Source organism: Nothobranchius furzeri, chromosome 10 (assembly GCF_043380555.1).
Source record: "Nothobranchius furzeri strain GRZ-AD chromosome 10, NfurGRZ-RIMD1, whole genome shotgun sequence".
Classification (NCBI taxonomy): domain Eukaryota; kingdom Metazoa; phylum Chordata; class Actinopteri; order Cyprinodontiformes; family Nothobranchiidae; genus Nothobranchius; species Nothobranchius furzeri.
The window spans coordinates 46,561,313-46,581,684 of NC_091750.1; the positions used below are offsets into that span (position 1 = coordinate 46,561,313).

The 20,372-nt window shown below is 44.3% G+C and overlaps 1 protein-coding gene across 1 annotated transcript in view; it reads left to right on the forward strand.

The window, feature by feature from the left end:
- ephb4a (eph receptor B4a) overlaps nt 1–20,372 on the forward strand; it is a 57,132-nt gene that overhangs the window by 25,579 nt on the left and 11,181 nt on the right. The window contains exons 2-5 of the mRNA XM_015960814.3: nt 5,350–5,420; nt 8,967–9,254; nt 10,620–11,010; nt 15,607–15,759. Coding sequence (XP_015816300.1) covers nt 5,350–5,420; nt 8,967–9,254; nt 10,620–11,010; nt 15,607–15,759 — 903 coding nt within the window. The remainder of the gene's footprint in view (nt 1–5,349; nt 5,421–8,966; nt 9,255–10,619; nt 11,011–15,606; nt 15,760–20,372) is intronic.

Genomic DNA, 20,372 nt, shown 5'->3' on the forward strand with positions numbered 1-20,372 from the left:
GAGAGCCTTGTCAAGCACGCGAAATGAACATACAAGCGAAGGATGATGAATGTTATTACAGTTTTTTTCGATTGCTAAAACACGTTTCTTTCAAAACTGCACACACAAAACCCCAAACATAACACACAAATTCTTAAATCGAGGCTTCCCTTTGCAACAAAACCCTGCCATCACATATCGTAACATGTTCCCAAAATGGAACGCGTGTTCAGCCACATTTTCACATGACACACACATACCATTCATTGCTTAAACACAAGTAGCCTTTGGGTGAACACTAGGGCTGTAGCGAAGCCTCGACGAAGTCGACGGCTCGATTCTAAAAATTTGTCGACGTCAGATCCGGAAGTCGACGCACCGCGCCCACTTGTTGCATCTCCAGGAGTTTGTAAATAGAAGAGGAATCTGCCTGTTTTTCCTCTAGTTCGCCCTCTTCTCCGCCTTCACTAACATCTCCGCCAAATACCGAAGACCCGGAACAACGTCCGTCCACTACTAGATTATTTTCCTGTTTTGCCCCTTCGTCTCCCGGCAACGGACAACAACTTCCGGGGTCAGATGCGCTGCTTCGTGTCTATCGCAGATGCAGAAAATCACCGGGAGCGCTTCTCCCTTCATTAGGGAGCTTCTTTCAGACACTAGGAGAGCTGTTTTGGTGGTAGCAGTCTCTCCTCCGTGCTGGTCTGTTTGCTGCTGGGTGTTTTTGGTTTATTTAAACTTGGTAACTTGAACTTAATGTTGGTAAAGCTACTGTTAGCATCTTCGCTAACAGCTTCTTGCGTTGGGATAAGCTGTTATGTTTTGGTTTAGAGTTCATCTTTTTTGTGGTGTAGATCTCCCTTTTATTACATTTAGAGTGTTGTGGGTTTTCGGTTTAGTGTAAAATATCACCTGAGTTTGGTTTAACCCGTAAGACCACTCGCCTCACGCACATAAGTGACCAAAACAAAGCAGCATGGAGACACTCCATCTTCTACCACCTCTCAGGCAGCAGCCTGCACTCCCAAGTTCTACAAGTCACCAGAACATAACCAACCGCAACACAATAAAAGCAGTGTTATACAAAATGGAAGGCCTGTAGTGTTTATTCTCTTACAGTAAGAATTTATCCATTTTTTTGAGGAATTTATTTGAGATTTTCTGGTTTTTGTTAATTGTGCAATAGAAAAATAATCATTAGATTAATTTTCTAAATAGTCATTAGAATAGTCGACTATTCGATAAAATAATCGTCAGAATAATCGTTTTAAAAATAATCGTTTACCCCCAGCCCTAGTGAACACTACCAAGCATGGAAAGAACACTGAAGAGCAAAACTGAAAACACAATTGTCTAAATGGAACACAATGAATTACACACTGACTGTATGACAGTGCCCACTTTTCTCTGAGACAAACTTTAGACATCACACAAATTTTGGGACAAAACATTTTATTTTTACAGTTACCCCCCCCCCCCCCCCCATTCAAGCATAATCATGGGGCATCATGCCTCCGATCTCTGTCTGGCCAGAGGACCTTATCAGTATCACAGGCAATGTCCTCCTGGTCCAAACAGCGCTGGAAGTACCGCCTCAAGTGCCTCATGAAGCCCTGACAGGCCTCAAAGGCCACATCTCTACAAGCCTCCTCCACGGCTTGAAGCGGTGGGACCTGGCTCTGTGGATTCCTTTCGTACACCTTCCACCTCCAGGCTGAGAAAAACTCCTCAGTGGGATTGAGGAAGGGGGAATAAGGTGGAAGGTATAAAATGGAAAACCGTGGGTGGTCCTGAAACCACTCATACACCTGGGTAGCCTTGTGGAAACTTACTTTTATGCTGCAGTCCCTGATTGCAAATTGCTCACCAGACCCGAAAGTTTAGAGATTTGAATATTTGTGTGTTGTTGATTGAAGCTTTGAGAATTTATGCGAGAAGTGTGTGTAAACCTGAAAATTGTGTGCAGTGTTTTGACAGCAAGGTAATGTAAAATTGACATCAGAGTGTAAAGGAGGAAAGGAGAGTTCTAATATAAGGAAATCTTAAGTAGTGATACATTGAGTCGAGCGATTGGGAACAGAAGTAGAGGTTTTGAAAATTGTGCCTCATTTTTGCTTTTTGAGTTTTAGCAATCGAAAATAACTAACAGAAAGTGACTCAAATGGGTCAGTTTGTACATTTCTAGAGAAATTCCCGTGCTACGCCCAGTTTTCAGTCTTCTTTTTAGAAAGGAGACTTAATACACTTTTTTCTCACATGATTTGATGATTAAAATAAAACTAGACCCAGCCAATACTGATGCTCCAGCCCACCAACTTCCCACTAGCTTCACAGTCCTCCTCACTCCACTCGGCTGAGACCCATGTGTAATAGTTTTCACTTCTGTATTTCCAAGACTCAAACGTAGCCCCCCAGCCAGTCTCATATCAGTTTAGACTCCTCTAGTGTCTCCTAATGTTGACAGCTGTCCTGTAATTACTGTACAATCGTTTGTTTTGGGTGTTAAATGCAGCCAGATGACGAGTTTCCATTGTTCCAACATTTTCTTGCACTCGGGGCAGTTTTCCGGCGGTGGGTGGCCGTCGCAGCTGAAAGAATGTAGGGGAAAAGCCAGCTTCCTCTGACGAGGCTTAGGACCGTGTTTGGTTCAGTGAAAGGCATGGCCGTGCAAGCACATAATAGAAGCCCTCGCTGTCTCATATAAACACTTGTGCTCATGCATCCTGTCTCATAAAGCTTAATGATAGAGCAGTGACAAACAGTGATTACTGTACCTGGGGGTGGGGGTGGGGGGGTGGAGGGTGGGATGTTTCCCTTTCCACACCTCAATCAGCTTACGAGCACGGAGACAGGTGTTCATCTCAAAGGCGAAGAGTTGAAGGTGTTTTTAAATTATGCCGCAGTGAACTCAAAGTAGACAAAATGTAAGGAAAGAACCAAACTGAACTCTGTCACCCAATTATCCTCTTTTACCCGCCACTTTTCTCTTTTCCTTCTGCTTTTTGTAGAATTTTTCTATTCTTCTTCTCAGATGGCTCTTATAAAGCTGGTGGGCTTCTGTGGTTTTGAAGTAAAAGAGGCTTAGAGGCAAGCTTGTTGGTGTTTCTTTAGAAGAAACCCACAGAGAGAGCAAAATGAGAGCAGCACGAAATGCTGAGGGAGAAGTCGGTGATTAGAGTCACATCGCATGTACCGTTTTACCTCGCGGTGTGATGCAATGACAGACCTGCTACATGTGCAGCGCTGATGATTAGTGACTCTGTGTCATTGCTTTCATTTGCAGCGTGCATGAGACAGCTCACCCAGACGATGAGATGAAAAAATGTTTCTTGAGGTGGAACGCAGGGAGGAAGCTTTAAAAGTCGTTTAGCTGTGCGGCAGCGACAGGGGAGCACAGAAAGGGATGAATTCTGTTTTTCTGTTGCTCTTGGCCAAAAAATATTAAACTAGAAAGAGTGAACGAGTAGTGGCTGAGGGCATGTAAAGCACACAGGGTAAAAGAAACATGTAGTCATCTATTTATACATGAAACTGCTCTTTTTCTGTTTAAAACACTTTACTTTAGTTCTCCTAAGAGCATTTTTCGCCTAAGTTAAATATCCAGTGTAAAACCTGATTTCCCTCTATAGCTAACTGAGGTGTGTTTGCAGTTCGCCAGTATTTATGTTTGTGTTGAATCCAACCCTGAAGGCACATCCTAGATGTCTGGGCCTGATCTCAAACGACAGTAACGGTATTTTCATTTGTGTAAACCAGCATCTGTCTCTGGCTGTGTTTAGCTTAAACTGCCAATGTTATCTCAGCAGGAAGTTCGGTTTATCTGGTTTATCTGAGTTTTTGCCTCTGAGTGTGCCCTCATGTGTACTTCATTTAAAAATGACTAGGTTCATGCTGGACGGGACTGCTCCTCACGTCACACAAGACCACAGGGAAGGTTAAACCACAGGCGCTGTTGGGTTTTTGTAAAACCTACACGAGTACTGCACAAGTACTGTGCGTCTTCAGCGGACAAAGTAAGCATGAATTAATGATTTTGGCAGCAGAGTTTATCGCATTAACAGTCAAAGCCATCAATCTGTGGATGTGGCATGAAAAATATTTGAGATGTAAGTAATTTTCTTCACTGTAGGCTGCAACTAATGATTCCTTTTTATTATTGTTTAATCTATCATTTGAAACGAATGCTCACGACTCTTAAGCCGGGGCTTTAAAGCATTGCCTTCGCGTAGCAGAATAAATCAGGAAATTTTACATTTAGGGAGCTGAAATCAGAACACGTTTGGTGTTTTTTAGATATGGCTTTCCATCCATTTCAGGCACCAGCTTATTTTTTTTATCTGATGCGCTGCTAAAATCAGGCAGTTTGATGGAAAAACTGGTGGGATTCTGATAAATATGTTCACCAAGATAGCAAGAATGTGTTTTTTAATGCAAAAGAAGCGTTCTCGTTGTGGTTTGTGAAACTGTGGGATGCTGACTTACCTGTCAAACCTTATATATGTAGCTTATTCAACAGAGCACCCTAATAACCTCAGTGATAACCCTGCAGTGAAACACCACCCCAGCTTCCACAGAATCAATTTTCATGAAGGCCCTCTCCTGGATCAAGACCACATTAAATCTTGTTTATTGGCAAAAGCGAAGCTCCACCCCTGAACGTAGGCTTCGTCTGGAAACGGGGTTTATAAACGCAGCTCTGTGACAGAATCCTCGTCCCACCGACATAAAAACTAGTCGGGGTGAGCCAAGTCGGCTGGAACGAGAAGCAGATGAGAAGACGTCCCTTCACCAGAACCAAAGCGTGTCTCCAGTTACACTCAATTCAGGTCTCAGATTTTATAGGGATGCTGAATCTTGTAGAACTGCTCAGGCTGTTTGTGAGCTGGTAGGCTGCCTCTCAAAGCTAACAAAAAAATCAATCCTATTGTAATCAGATTGTGACCGGAAGGGTTTAAATCTTGGCACGTGTGTGTGTGTGTGTGTGCGCGCGTGCGTGCGTGCGTGCGTGTGTGTGTGTGTGCGTTAGCCTGGTTGATTCTGTTGCCGAGCTTGTTCCTGCTCTCCCTGGACAAAAGCCGACTCCTCTCATCAGGTTCGGTGTGACCACAGGCACGGCACGTCGCTGGAAGCCGAGGGGACTTTGGGAATAAAACAAACATTAGAAGGAAAGACCATTTTGAGGCTGCTGGAAATGTTCTTTCTAGATGTAATTGACTGGTGAAACTCCATCTTCTGCCCTAATCCCAGTATAAGCCATAGCTCATACTTGGCGGAGAACTTGGGACTTGAAATATGTTCCTTCTGTCGGTTTGATTTGTTTCTCTGATTTTAAATGAGTTTTAAATGTGCCGTTTTTTTCCTCCTTCACAGAGGTCCTGATGAACACCAAGACGGAAACGTCTGATCTCAAGTGGACCATCTTCTCGCAGGACAAATCAGAGGTATGTAACCTCAGCGTCTCTTTATCTGTATTCCAAACACAAACCCAGTGCTGACTGCAGATCTTTGGCCTCCAGCTGTCCCTTTGTTAATTTGCTCATAAACACGATCCTTATATGGTGAGTAACTGACAGAATAAAGAAAACACCATGCCGAATGCGCCGTTTAAGTATATTGGAAGCAGATGCTTTGATATATCCCATCAACCTTGGAGTCGCAGTGACTGGCTGCCCACAATTTTGGTTCCTGCTGCCAGAAAAAGACATATTTGTAATTCGATCAGCTGAAGAGTGGTTGCTGTAGGCTTTTTTTTTTTTTTTTTTGCCAGCAGCTTCAGTGATCGGAGTTGCTTTCCTCGCTGAAGGAAAAAAGTCTCTGTGACTGCTCGAGGGTGGGGGGGTCTTTGGGGCTGGACAGGAAAAATATGTTTGTGGTTTTGATTGAGTTGTAAAGCAAGACAGACGCTGACATCCTTGAATAGTTAACACAGCCATTATCATTTGAAGCAGCTTATCAAAAGCTCAGTTTAGTCAGAAACGTGGATGATTTTTATTTTTTTTACCTCAACATAAAAGACTACAAACAGTAATTCAGTCGTTGATGACAAGCAGCAGTGGAAAGACGCCAAGAGTCGTCTGCATCAAAAACCCACGAGACAGAAAAGGGTTACCATATGCTTCTTTATTTTTAGTCAGAAACAACAATGATGCTTTTATAGCAGATGTGCCTCTCAGAAACATTATTCTGGCTTCTCAGTTTCAAAAATACCTTTATTTATAGTTTCATTAATAATTCATGTCTAATAAATACAACACAATAAAGCTCCAGTGTAAAGACCTGATAATAACAGTAGTTTAGATGAAATAATCAGTATCAACCTGCAGTGTGTTCCAGCTGCCGCAGGTTTAATGACACACAGTGAACAGTGTGTGTGTGTGTGTGTGTGCGTGTGCGTGTGTGTGTGTGTGTCACAGGAAGCTCAAAAAGTGACTTTTATTGGTGTTGTAGGGTTTGGTAAATTGAGTGCTTTAAGAGCTCTCTCTCTCTCTCTCTCTCTCTCTCTCTCTCTCTCTCTCTCTCTCTCTCTATATATATATATATATATATATATATATATATATATATATATATATATATATATATGGCTTATGGCCAACAAGCTGTGACACTCTATCCAAATATTGAATATCAACCCTGCTTGGTCTTTACTGTGTTTATCAGAAGATTCTAGGATTCTTTATTTACTAAGGGATTGTAAACACTTCATTTTGATTCAGAAAAGAGTCAGGTTTATAAAAGTAAGAATTTATTTGACTAACAATTAAAACATGACAAGTTCACGAAGCGTTTACTGTGATGGATGGAACTAAATGTGATGTATGAACCTATGTGTGAATGCGATGTTAGTCAGAACTTCTGTATCTAGGAGAGCTGAGTTCTGGATGTAAAAGAATTTGGTTTGTGTTAAGCTATGAAGTTGATTCTTATCAAAAGCACATCAGACGCTATCTGTGTGTCTACTTCACTCATTTTCGGAGATCCTCTTGGTTGACCCGAAGGTCAGAGAGGCCGGCTGACCTCTGGCACCGGAGGGCTGTAGAATACCGTGGCATTGACTCTTCAGTCCAGAGATGTCTCGGGTCATGACAGATGGATGGAACCGCGCGTCTGGGACTCTTTAAGGAGTCGGAACAATATCAGCTCGTTCTGCAGGAACTGTTTGCTGTATCAGCTATGCAGGTGCAAAAAGGATTTGACGACGTGTCAGAAGCTTTGATGGGTTAAAGAGGGTTTTGCTTCAGGCGGCCGGTCTGAAGCTTTCTCTAGAACTGAGGAATCACCAGAGTAATCTGGTTTTAATGTTCTCATGTTATGATTTGTGTAGCCAACCAGAGGTTGACAAGTTTGAGGAATATTACCAAGACATCTCAGAAACACACCTTCCTTGATACCGGATGCTCTGATCAGGGGAAAAGGACTATTTATGTGTCATGAGTTTAACTTAACCTTACTTTGTCCTTGTGTGAGTGCAAGTGGTGATGACCTTGTCATATAAGCATGCTGAAACATATATCAATCACTGTAATCATAACATAACATTCATTTCCAACTTCAATCATTGAGCACATATTAATTAAACATTTCATTATATTATAATTATTATAAGTAGCAATAAACAAATGTTTATTTAATGACTATCTATCTTATAAGTTGTAGAAGTTCATATCTGATTTAGGAAATCAGTCCTTGATTTAGCAACTAATCCAGGCTGCGAGTGTTCCTTATATGGAGGCATGAAGAATCCTGAAAGATTGGACCTTGAGGAGAGAACATTAATGTTGACAATTCATTATCTGTGTTCAGAGCTGCAGGCTCTGAGCTCCAGCTGATGGGATGAAGGCAGGCTGGTTTAAAGGGGACACATGTCTCCTTTTTGACAAGATGTTGAGTGGTCACCTAAAAACTAACCATTGCTGGACGTTACCGTGTTTAGTTGAACCTCCTGCTATGTGAGCCTCCCTGTGTGAATACTGAACAACACACACACGTTTGGAAGATGTTGACATTATTTTAAAAAATGCATCTAGATCTGTAAAGTGTAGAGCTGTAACGACATGTGAAGCTTGATAAACATGGTGATACTAATAAACATAATTATATCAGTAATAATATTAGGTGTTTGATCAGCACATCATAAAAACCTGATTTCCCTCATCAGAGCAGATTCATGAATTGGTTCTGAGCGACATCTATGAAACCCAGACGATCCCAGAGGAGTGTGCCGCTCGTCTTCATCACAGAAAACATTTTGCTCACGGATAAATCCGCCGCCACAGTGTTGATGTTTTTTTAGGATTATAAGGGAAATTCCTCCTTTAAGTGATTCAGACCTGGCTCTGAGTGTTTTGCTCTCTGTAATTCATGCAGACCTGTATTCTGCGCCTCTCTCCACAAATCATGTGCAAATGGATTTTCAAAGATTTACATATTTACATAACTGGATTTCTTGGGCTCCAACTCCAGCAGATCTGCTAAATTTTGCCCAAAGTATGTTAATTTCTTTCTTGATTCCCGCTCTAGGGAGCGCGGCGATGGTGAACATGTTTACTGTTGTCTCAGAAGTCAAACATTAAAGCTTCTGGGTTTTTCCTTTGGATCCTGAGTAAATGTATGTTTCTGAGCGGAGCTTTCCCCTCGTACGGGTTTGTCGTTGTATTTTATTTTGTAAAAGTGTTCGAGGGGTGAGGAGCTGTGTCTGGGACGCCATGTTTGACAAGGAGACTAGGATTCCCACTAGCTGTGCTGCAGCTCGGTGGGAGGAATGATTTAACACCCCGATTTCAAATTTAGGCTGGATGAAAATCCACTGCAGGCCAAATGTGTCCCTCGACTCTCTGACAAAGCAACAAAAGAAGCGCAGCAACATTGCGATTCACATAAGTAGGGGAAGCGTTTGTCTTTACAGGTGAATTAAAAAGCGCTCACAAGTTTTCTGGGGCAGATGTGTTGTTTTAACTCGCCGTTTGACAACCCTTTCTTCTGCTCAGTCTCAGTGGGAGGAAGTCAGCGGTTTAGATGAAGAGAACAACAGCGTGAGGACCTATCAGATCTGCCAAACAGAGAGTCTATCCAGCCAATGGCTGCGCAGCGGCTTCATCCAGAGACGAGGCGCGTCTCAGGTTTACGTGGAGATGCGATTCACCATGATGGAGTGTTCCTCCAGGACTTCCCACCACCGCAGCTGTAAAGAGACGTTCAACCTGTACTACTACCAGGCTGACTCAAACGAGGCCACGGCCAGCTACCCACCCTGGATGGAGAACCCCTACACCAAGGTACTTTAGGAACGTGTCCTCTTTAAAATGCCCCATGAACATTTTACACAACATTCCAACTTTAAAAGACTCTTGTTCTTTTGCTCTTGGCTTGAGGAGACCCAGTCACTATCCACCAATGATATGTTGACCCAACTGAGCTCACATCAATATTCATGATTACTGTTTTTTTTTAAACAAATCGTCAAAAACCTTTTCATTTTACTGTTCAAAACAACTATTTAAAGTCAGAAATGGTCACGATTGAGGAACTGTAATCATGAAGTGTTGGGTTTTTGTGTACGACTGAAATAATCAATCACAAATAACTACTTTTTTCTGTCCTGCTTTAATCAAACTCAATATTTTTACCACTAAGTCGTTTTCCAAGCGGTAAGGGCTAAACACACACACTTACACACACATTGTTTCATTCCATTAAGGAAAGTGTTGCTTTACCTTTGAGCCAAAAACTCAAGTAAGACTTTTGTCTACACTGCAAAAACTGATTTCTTAGAAAGTAAAAAACAAAAATCCTCATTTTTAGACATTTTATCTTGTTTTTAGTTTAAATAGAAAATAAATTCTTCTCTAGAAAAATTAAATTACTTAAAATAAGGTAAATATTCTTATGATCATATGATAAATATGATCCGAATGTTCTTGTTTTGTGTAAAAAAAATCTGCCAATGGTTAAGCAAAATTAGCTCTGCTAGAAATCTTAAAACTATCAAATAAATATAAAATTTGATAATTTTGCTAGTTTTACAGTAAGATTTCTAGCCAAACAAAATTTGCTTACCCCATGAGCAAATTTTATTTTTTTTAACACAAAACAAAGACATGTGGATCATATTTACCTCAGTAATTTTATTTTTCTAGGGAATAATTTATTTTCTTTTTAGAGTAAAAATAAGATTAAATGTCAAAAAATTAGAATTAATTTGATCTTATTTTAGGAAAAAAAATTTGCAGTGTAGTTTTTTCCTGAATTAGATGTTCTACGGGTTCTCGTTTGGTCAAAGCTCTTTTGTTTCCGTAGACTGGGATCGACTCAGTGCCAAGAGTCTGTTCAAGATCAGACAAGTTTTTTAAATAATTATCTTTCGTCAACTTGGCTCACTTTTATTTGTCTAATGAGGCTGAATAAGTTAGCAGAGACTTTCTCAAGTTGCATAATGTATTATGTTTGATTTTATTTTATTCATTAAGGTTCCTGAAATCTCTGGTTTGTTTTGGGAAAGCCTCAGAAATCTAAAGTTTTGCAGTTAACTGATTTAACAGGCCCACAGATGCAAAGCTACCGCGGGCTGTTTTCAAGGCTCGGTCCTGTGTGATGGAATCTGGGCCTTACATAAAACCTTTTCTTCTTTCTTCCTGTCCTAGGTGGACACAGTGGCTGCAGACTTTCTCCTGAGGAAGGGTGGGGAGAGGAAGTCTAATGTGAAGACCTTAAGACTGGGCCCTCTGACCAAGAGAGGTTTCTACTTGGCTTTTCAGTCCCAGGGCGCCTGCATGGCCCTGTTGTCTGTTCGAGTTTTTTTCAAGAAGTGTCCTCCCCTCATCAGCGCGCTCTCCTCTTTCCCTGAGACTGTTCCCCGTTATCTGGTGCAGGAGGCGCAGGGTTCGTGTGTGGAGCACGCCGCTCAGCAGGGACCCCGACCTCGGCCGCCTAAGCTCTTCTGTGGGGAAGACGGCCAGTGGGTGGGGCAGCCCACAACTTCCTGTGCCTGCCTGCCTGGATTTGAGCCAGTTGAAGGACAAACCCGTTGCACAGGTAAGAATGACTCTAAAACCACGTCTGCAAGCAGAGCTGGCTGACTAAATAAGCAAACAATGCTTAGATGGGGGGATTCATCCAGGTTTGAAGTGTTGGAGAGGAAAAAGAGACACAGGAAGTTAATGAGGCAGGGGGACAGTTGTGACACAGTGGGGACAGAGGCAAAGGTCGTCTGGAGAAGCACTTATCTCAAAGAGGAAGAGAGGGGTCAAAGGCTTACCACTGCGGAGGCTCGTGGTTCAGCTGAGATAGAAGGAGAAGAGGAGGACTGAAGAGGTGCAACGCAGGGAAGTGGTGCCCCGGGTAGAGATTGTATCAGTTTGAGAACATCAAAGAAAAGCACACAAGAAAAGAAAGAAGAAGCAGAATGATTCTCTGAGGAGCTGTGCAGCCGCTCTTTCTAATGAGTCCAATTAACATGCCTCATGCACAAACACTCCCAGTGTGCACACTCACACAACACACACACACACTTACACTTACCACATCACACCACACGGACAAATGCTTAGCACAATGAACAAAGAAACACATGAAGGAATGCCAGATTTTCTCCAGAAAAGTGTGTTTTTCGCTGTCTGCTTTGAGAGCAGGATTCAGTTTGATCTCTGTGGGAGGTATAATGATTTCATTAAAAAAAGAGAGAATAACTTCTAACATTATGCTTCTGGTGAAGTACCATTTCCAGCACTCTGTCACTGAGGAGAGCTGTGAGGAAAAACACTTGCGAGGCCATAAAGGGAAATTGCCTTCATGGTGAGATTGGACAGTTAATTTGCCTCATATGCTGGTCATTTTAGAAAACGAAATTGACATCTAGGTTTAGAATTAAATCCATTCTGCTGTTATTCCATTATCTCTCTGAGACATACGCGGTCTGAAGCGCACCCCGATGTAAAACTTATGAACGCTGTCATGGGGATTTAGGGTTATGAATGAGCTTGATTAGAATATTTAAAGGAGATCTTAGAAGTAAAACTCTAGCGGGCCGTTTGTTCTGTTTAATAGGTTTGTATGTGTCTTGGTGATGGTATAGCTACTGGAGTCCCAACATGTCTGTGAGAGAAGACAGTTGATTGATTGATTGATTGATTGAATGAATGAATGAATGAATGAATGATTGATTGATTGATTGATTGATTGCTTGATTGATTGATTGATTGAATTGTTTATTTGAACATAAGACAAAATAGTTTTTAAATCAATGAACATAGTAGAAAAGAAAATATATGCCAATAAAAAAAAGAAGTCTTTGTCCAAAGGGAGTAAGAAGAAGCAAGTGCTTATTCAATCCCAACCCCTTGTCTCACATTACTAATTTACCTTTACTTTACAAATTACCATCTATACATACATACATACATACATACATACATACATACATATTCATACATATATGCAGCTACTAACGAGAGCATTTTGTGTAAACATTTGTGGTACTAGTGATAGTAATAATATTAACAATAACAGGGTTTTCCCCAGCACTTTATAAGCCTGGCGGCCCCGTCAGGCTTTGCTTGGCCACCCTCCAGGCTAAGTGTCATGCCCCGTCCTCCTCCCCGACCCTACCGTGTCAGCTGGCACGAACGGCCCAACGAAACTAGAGCCCTTCATCAGCTGATACTGGTGAGAAACAGCAGTGAAACGTGTGCCACCCCTGCTCTCACCGACGAGCGCTCCAGGACGGAGCTGCCCCCCCACTCCACCCCACTCTCACAGAGGAGTGATGCCAGTCTGATACACAAAATTCTCCTTTTAGTGGTTCTTACCCTGGGCATTTAAAAAATGTTAGTCCCTCGTAAATTATATCCCTCATCACTCTGGTTGAATAGCTTTTGAATATTAGGTGGCAATAAGTGCTTACTAGCTTTAAACATGATTTGAGTAGTTTGATAATGAACCAGGTCTTGAAGTTTAATGTATTTTGACTGTAAAAACAAAGAGTTTGTATGATCTGAGACATGTTTAAGCTGTTCTTGTCCCATTCTGTAGCTTGTGTCGACAGCAGACATGTATTTGTTTACTTACGTTTATCAACAAATCTGTTTTATGCATTACTCTGTCTTTACCCCAGTGAGACGGGGGGGCTTTATTTTTGCCTTGGCCCCGAAATGTCTTGAAACAGCCCTGAGTGAGGGAGTTTTGAAGGTGATCAGAATTGTATCAAATATAGAAATATTTCATGCTTATAAATTATTGCTTTAGAAGTTAAAAACGTACCTACATTTCCCGTTTCAAACACTTTTTCTTTTCTTGTTTTTATTTGACTGTTTTTCAGTCCTGTTTGTCTCTGATCTTCCTGCATCTCCCCTCAGTCCTGCAGAAAAACTGCTGCCTGGCTTCCTATATTTTCACCTCATGAGTTAGTTTTGAACTAAGCAGTTCAAAGGGGTGTACCGACCGCAAAGACAGCGGAGTGTGCACCGCCCACACCAGTGAGGTGAAGTCACCAGACCGTAAGACAGGTGATGCGCTCCGCGGCAGCGAAGCTTATCAGGCACAAATAAGACAGAAAGCACCAGAAGAAATAAGCCACATAAACAATCGTGTGGTAAATATATATTTTTTGCTGTGGCAACACTTTGAGAATTTTACTGTAGCCGTGCGCAGGACGCAGCTGCCTGGAGCGCACCAACGATCAGCGCTCTCCATCGTCTCCGCTCAGAAAACCCCCCGGAGAGTCCACATTAATAATCCGATATAAGTAGAACCAGGACCTCTTTTCGGGCTCCTCTGGGTGTGTAAGTTGAGGGACTCCAGGGGAACTCGTCACCCTTTTGGTAATTTGATCCCTGCGTGTACGTGTAAATCATCACCACAGCTAGGTGCTAAAACTTGAAAACTCATTTGAAAAGTCTTTTAAACGATGTGTTTAAAAAGTTGCTTCAGGCAAACATGTAACTAATCTGTTTAAGTTTGAACGCCTCACTAATGTTTACCGATGGCAAACTGGAGTTTTCCAAACACAAGCTGGTATCTCACTGAGCTGCAACTGCAACAGCGTTCCCGTGGTGAATAGCACCTTTCTGAAAGCGCTTTACACACCAGTCATTCACACACTGATGGTGATGAGCTGTAATGTAGCCACAGCTGCCCTGGGGCTCACTGACAGAGGCGAGGCAGCTGTACACAGGCCGGTCCCTACGACCACCACCAGCAGGCAAGGTGGGTGACGTGTCTTGCTCAAGAGGGCACAACGGCTGTCACTGATGGAGCTGGGGTTTGAACTGGCAACCCGTTGATTACAAGGTGAACTCCAAACCCCTGAGCCGCCATGGCTCCCAACATATTCTATAACCACAGGTGGGTATCGATCCCAGGTCTCCTGCATGGAGCTCAGTTCCTTAACCACAGTACCAGCAGTCATGCTACATCTTTCTCTCCCCCAATCATTTATAAAAGATGTATCAACACTGTGAGAATCCGTCTACAATGTTCCGGTTTCATTTCAGTTTTTGTGTCTCCATCCCTTTGGTGAGAAACTGGCCCCTAAACTTTATTTAGTTATGAACACCAATGTTGAGCCAGTCGCACTGAAACTTTTTCTATGTTAATAAATTAGTAAATTCATGGAAATGGTTGTTGTTTCTGTTATTGTACCAGGGAGAATTAAATGTCCACCTTAGGATTTCCACATAAGAGTTGATGAACTCCTCGGTTACTGTCGGGGTGTCTTGGACCTAATTAACCATCCTACCTAATGACTTGTGCAGCTGCACTCTCCCACAGTAATAATTGTTTTCATATGTGGGCAAAACATCAGTCAGACAAGCGTCGACCCTGAGAAGTGTGTCAGTTTTCATTAGAACAGAGCGACAGACGGCGTGAACGTTTATTATCTTAATCTTCTGTCGAAGCAGCTGAGCTTGAACGGCTTCTCTGAGCGCAGAATGTAAACAGTTTGACTTTTATGTGGCGTCACAGCGACTCGCTGACCTGTTGGAGAAGGTCGGGGCAGTCTGGAGTGTGGGTTCAGACTCGGGCTGCAGCTATCAGGATTTATTTCTAGTTATTCAAGCTGTGAAAAATGCATTTCAAACCTGATGAAGCTACATCTTCTATAATTTAAGGAGCGGTTTGGTGTGTTTGACAGAATCGGTACTAAATGAGTCATTTATTATTCAGCTAGTCTTTGAAGCATCAGCTCAGACTCAGTTCTGTTATTTTTAACGGTTTGAGTGGATTTTAGTTTTATAATGATTGAACAAGGTTAGAATCGTTAAACAAAGGTGCTTTTTCTCCACAAGGACTTTCAAATGTCTGGTCTCATTATTCAAACACGGTGCAGGTAACTCCACTGATGGGCAGATGTCAATGACCGACAGGTTATTTTCACCAAATTGACTATTAGTATCAGCCTCATTACTGTAATTGTCTCAATTTATAGCCCTCATTACACAATTCTGACTGTCAATCTGCAGCCATCTGCCTCCTCAGCACGATGAAATAAAGGGATGTATTTGCAAATTGAGTTTGACCCAGGTCTGTCCAGGACATTATGACTGGGACCGTTTGCATAATCTGCTTTTGAAGAGAAAGTTGTGTCTGAAGTTGGAAAAAATGTGTTTTGATGTTCTACTCTGTCATTTCCAGCCTGTCCTGTGGGTCAGTTCAAGTCTGGTACAGAAGGACAGTGCAGAAGCTGTCCAGGATCCAGCCAAGCCACCATCAGGGGGGCGTCCACGTGTGCATGCCGCTCCGGGTTCCTTCGGGCAGAAACGGACCCTGCAGACATGCCATGCACCCGTAAGTTTACATTAAAGCTTTCATTCACTTTTTTTTTTTTTTTTTCGATAAATCTGCTCTTGTCTTGATAAATCAATGGTTTGTGAGTTATTTTCTATTTCAGGGGGGTAGATGTTTGTCGGAGGAGTGGAGGGGGTGGAAGGATTATGAGTCTTTCTTATTAATATTAAGTTACCCCCACTGCACACTGGAAGCATCAGCAGCGGAGCGCATCACCTCCTTGAACCGTCACCTTATCGTGGTGGAGGAGTTTGAGTGCCCTAATGATCCTAGGAGCTATGTTGTCTGGGGCACTTTGTGCCCCTGGTAGTGTCTCCCATGAAAAATTGGTCTTAGGTGAAGGGTGAGAAAAAGAACGGTTCAGAGGATCTTTCATGGATGTACAATAGAAGAGTCGGAGTACCCAGCCCGGAGGGTTACCGGGGTCCCACCCTGGAGCCAGGCCTGGGGTTGGGGCCCGTGAGCGAGCGCCTGGTGGCCGGGCTCTCGCCCATGGGGCACGGCCGGGCACGGCCCGAACCGGATACATGGGCTCATCCAACTGTGGACCCACCACCCGCAGGAGGAACATGAAGGGTCCGGTGCAGTGTGGATCGGGTGGCAGACCGAGGCGGGAGCCTTGGCAGTCCGATCCCCGGACAAAGAAACTGGTTTTTGGGACATGAAATGTCACCTCTCTGGCGGGGAAGGAGCAGGAGCTTGTGGCAGAGGTTTACCGGTACCGACTAGATATAGTCTGACTCACCTCGACACATAGCATTGGCTCTGGAACCCAAGTCCTTGAGAGGGGTTGGACACTCTCCTTTGCTGGAGTTGCTCCGGGTGAGAGGCAGAGGGCTGGGGCTGGCTTTTTGTTAGCCCCAAGACTCTCTGCCTGTGTGTTGGGGCTTACCCCAGGGGACGAGAGGGTAGCTTCCCTGCGCCTTCAGGTCGGGGAACGGGTCCTGACTGTGGTTTGTGCTTATGGGCCAAATATCAGTTCAGAGTATCCACCCTTTTTAGAGTCCCTGGGACAAGTGCTAGATAGTGCTCCATCAGGGGACTCCATTGTCCTGCTGGGGGACTTCAACGCTCACGTGGGCAATGACAGCTTAACCTGGAGAGGTGTGATTGGGAGGAACGGCCCGGCCCGCCTGATCTGAACTCGAGTGGTGTTTCGTTATTGGACTTCTGTGCAAGCCGCAGTTTGGCCATAACGAACACCGTGTTCGAACACAAGGATGCCCATCTGTACACTTGGTACCAGGGCAGCCTAGGTCGCAGGTCGATGATAGACTTTGTAGTCGTATCATCTGACTTGCGGCCGTATGTTTTGGACACCCGAGTGAAGAGAGGAGCGGAGCTGTCAAATGATCACCACCTGGTGGTGAGTTGGATCAGATGGCAGGGGAAGATGCTGCGTAGACCTGGCAGACCCAAACGCATAGTGAGGGTCTGCTGGGAATGCCTGGCAGAAGAACCTGTCAAGACGGTCTTCAACTCCCACCTCCGGCAGAGCTTTGACCGCGTCCCGAGAGCAACGGGGGACATTGACTCCAAGTGGGCCTTGTTCCACTCTGCGATTGTTGAGGCGACTGTTGCTAGCTGTGATCGCAAGGTGGCTGGTGCCAGTCGTAGTGGCAACCCCCATACCCGCTGGTGGACACCAGAGGTTCAGGGAGCCTTCAGGCTGAAGAAGGAGGCCTACAGGGCGTGGCTGGTCTGTGGGTCTCCAGAGGCAGCAGACAGGTACCGGATAGCCAAACAGGGTTCAGCAGTGGCAGTTGCTGAGGCAAAATCTCAGGCGTGGGAGGAGTTTGGTGAGGCCATGGAGAAAGACTATTGATCGGCTCCAAAGAGATTCTGGCAAACTGTCCAGTGCCTCAGGAGAGGAAGGCAGCAACTCGCTCACACTGTTTACATAGGGGATGGGGAGCTGCTGAGGTCAACTGGGGCTAGAGTCGGACGGTGGAAGGAATACTTTGAGGAACTCCTCAATCCCACCTATGCTTATTCCGAGGAGGAACCAGAGCCGGGAGACCTGGGGATGGACTGTCCAATCTCGGGGGCAGAAGTTGCTGAGGTAGTCAAACAACTACACAGCGGCGGAGCCCCCGGGGGCAGTTGAGATTCATCCTGGGTATCTCAAGGCTATGGATGTTGGTTCAGCGCCTGCAGTGATGCGGACGCTGAGCCGATCTGTCGTGGTGAAGAGGGAGCTGAGCCAGAAAGCCAGTTTCTCGATTTACCGGTCGATCTACGTCCCAATCCTCACCTATGGTCATGAGCTTTGGGTAATGACCGAAAGAATGAGATCGCTGATACAAGCAGCCGAAATGAGTTTCTTCCGTAGGGTGGCCGGACTCAGCCTTAGAGATAGGGTGAGGAGCTCGGAGATTCGGGAGGGACTCGGAGTAGAACCGCCGCTTCTCCGGATTGAAAGGACTCAGTTGAGGTGGTTTCGGCATCTGGTCAGGATGCCTCATGGACGCCTCTCTGGGGAGGTGTTTCGGGCATGTCCTGCCGGCAGGAGGCCCCAGGTCGACCCAGGACATGTTGGAGAGGTTACATCTCCATTCTGGTCCGGGAACGCCTTGGGGTCCTGCCGGATGAGCTGGTGGAGGTGGCCGGGGAGAGGACGGTCTGGAGCTCCCTAGTTGGGATGCTGCCCTCGCGACCCGGACCCGGATAAGCGGAGGAAGACGACGAGGACAGTGCACACTGGGAGGGTCTCAGCCGCGAAGTGCTATCTCCGCTGTACTGCTCGCTCGACTCGTAAGATCACAAAATCCCTCAATACTTCCACAATCCTCTTCGCTTAACTCGCGAGATCACAAAATCTCTTGTTTTTATGCCATCTGCAATTAAACCAAAAAGAAGGAAGTCATGTTTGATGTCATACGTGATGTTGTTCCTCTCCACTGCCAGGATCAAAGCCATGAAAAACACACCGCTGCACTTGTGGAAGGATGCACGGAGTAAATAATCTGTTAGGCCACTTGTGTTGATGTAATCTACATGAAATCGCATTGGTTTTCCACTGAAACGTGTGTGATTTCCTGTCTAGCCCTATGTTAACTGTGGAAATTGTCGCGTCCCAGAAGCAGCCTGTGTCAAAAATAGAACTCGATTGTATTTGTAGCGGCGCAGCGTGCCGATTCTGAGAGGGGCCTGAAAATTGCCTCGTCGCGGCTGGTTTGAATCACCCCCATAGACTATAATAATTCTATTTGAAGCAGTGACGTTCCGCTGCGGTTTCACGCCGCTGATGCTTTCATTGTGAAGTAGGCTTTAAAGTTTAAGTCCCATAGTCATCATCACACACTGTTGAAATTACTATGTATCTGACCCATCCCCATGGGGAGCAGTGAGCTTCAGCAGTGGCTGCGCTCAGAAACTATTTAGTGGTTTAATTTTCATGATATGCAAATATCTCATCTTGCTAACAGCAACACTACCCTTCCACTGCCTCCAAGACATGCTCTGCTCTCTCCTGGACGCTAACCCAGCAACAGCCTTCCACAGTCGCAAACTAAGGTGCAAACTCACTGTGAGATGTAGATTAGACCCGAGCTTTCCCCTGAATATTTAGCTTCTGCGGCTAATGCAGACGGTGGGGTTAGAAGACCATTTTCTCGTTCAGCACGCATGTGAAACTCACAATGACCAATCGTATTTCAAAAGAACAAGTGTGACAGTCTCTCAGTGAATGAGGCCTTCAAACATTCGTTAAATTACATTCAGTTAACAGCCTGGCGTTTCCAGAAGGAATGTAGACCACCTGAGATTTAAACCAAGATGTTGAGGGATGGAGTTGTAGTTGTCTTCATAGGTGTTTCCTGCAGGATCTCATGTAAACTGTCTCACATTATAAACAACTAACTTAACTGTAAACCTGACCAATTTATATCCTTTTTTGTTTTTGCTTTGTCCGCCATCTTGAATCCAGTCAACTTAAAGGTTAGCCGGTTGTAGATGCACAACCATTGATTACATTCTGACGGTTTTATTAAAATCCACCTAGTGGTTCAGAAGGTGTTTTGCTAACAAACATAGACCCGCTTTGGCCTTTTGGTGGCAGCTGATAAATACGGGAGCACCAAGCAACCATTTACTCAGTCCTCCTCTGCCTCTGGTGTTGTTTACCCAGGATTCCCTCTGCTGCTTTGTGTCCTTTGTCCCTCTGCTGAGCTTTGAGATGCTCGTCCTTTGTGACATGTTCCTGGGGGTGGGGTGGGGGTGGTGGTGGTGGTGGTGGTGGTGGTGGTGGTGGTGGGGGGGGGGGGTTCCCCGCAAAAGTGAAGGATTGGAAATCCTAATTGACACCTCCATGTGGATTCAGGCATTTCAATGGAGACACATTCTGGACGTGTGAATGGGAGGCACTCTTTAATTAGGCGCCCACTCTTGGAACAGCCACGAGGAGGAAGTGAAATCAGGTTTTTAACTCTGCAGGTGTGATCTAAATACCAACCAGAGAAAGCCCCCACACCTTTTATTCATTAGTGATAACTTCAATTACAAAAGCTTAATTATTCTCATTTGACAGTTTTAATGGTATTCCCTGTTGTTGTTTTTGATTGTCGCTGCAAATCTTCACATTACATATTTTCAGTTTGCATGTCCGGCCAGCC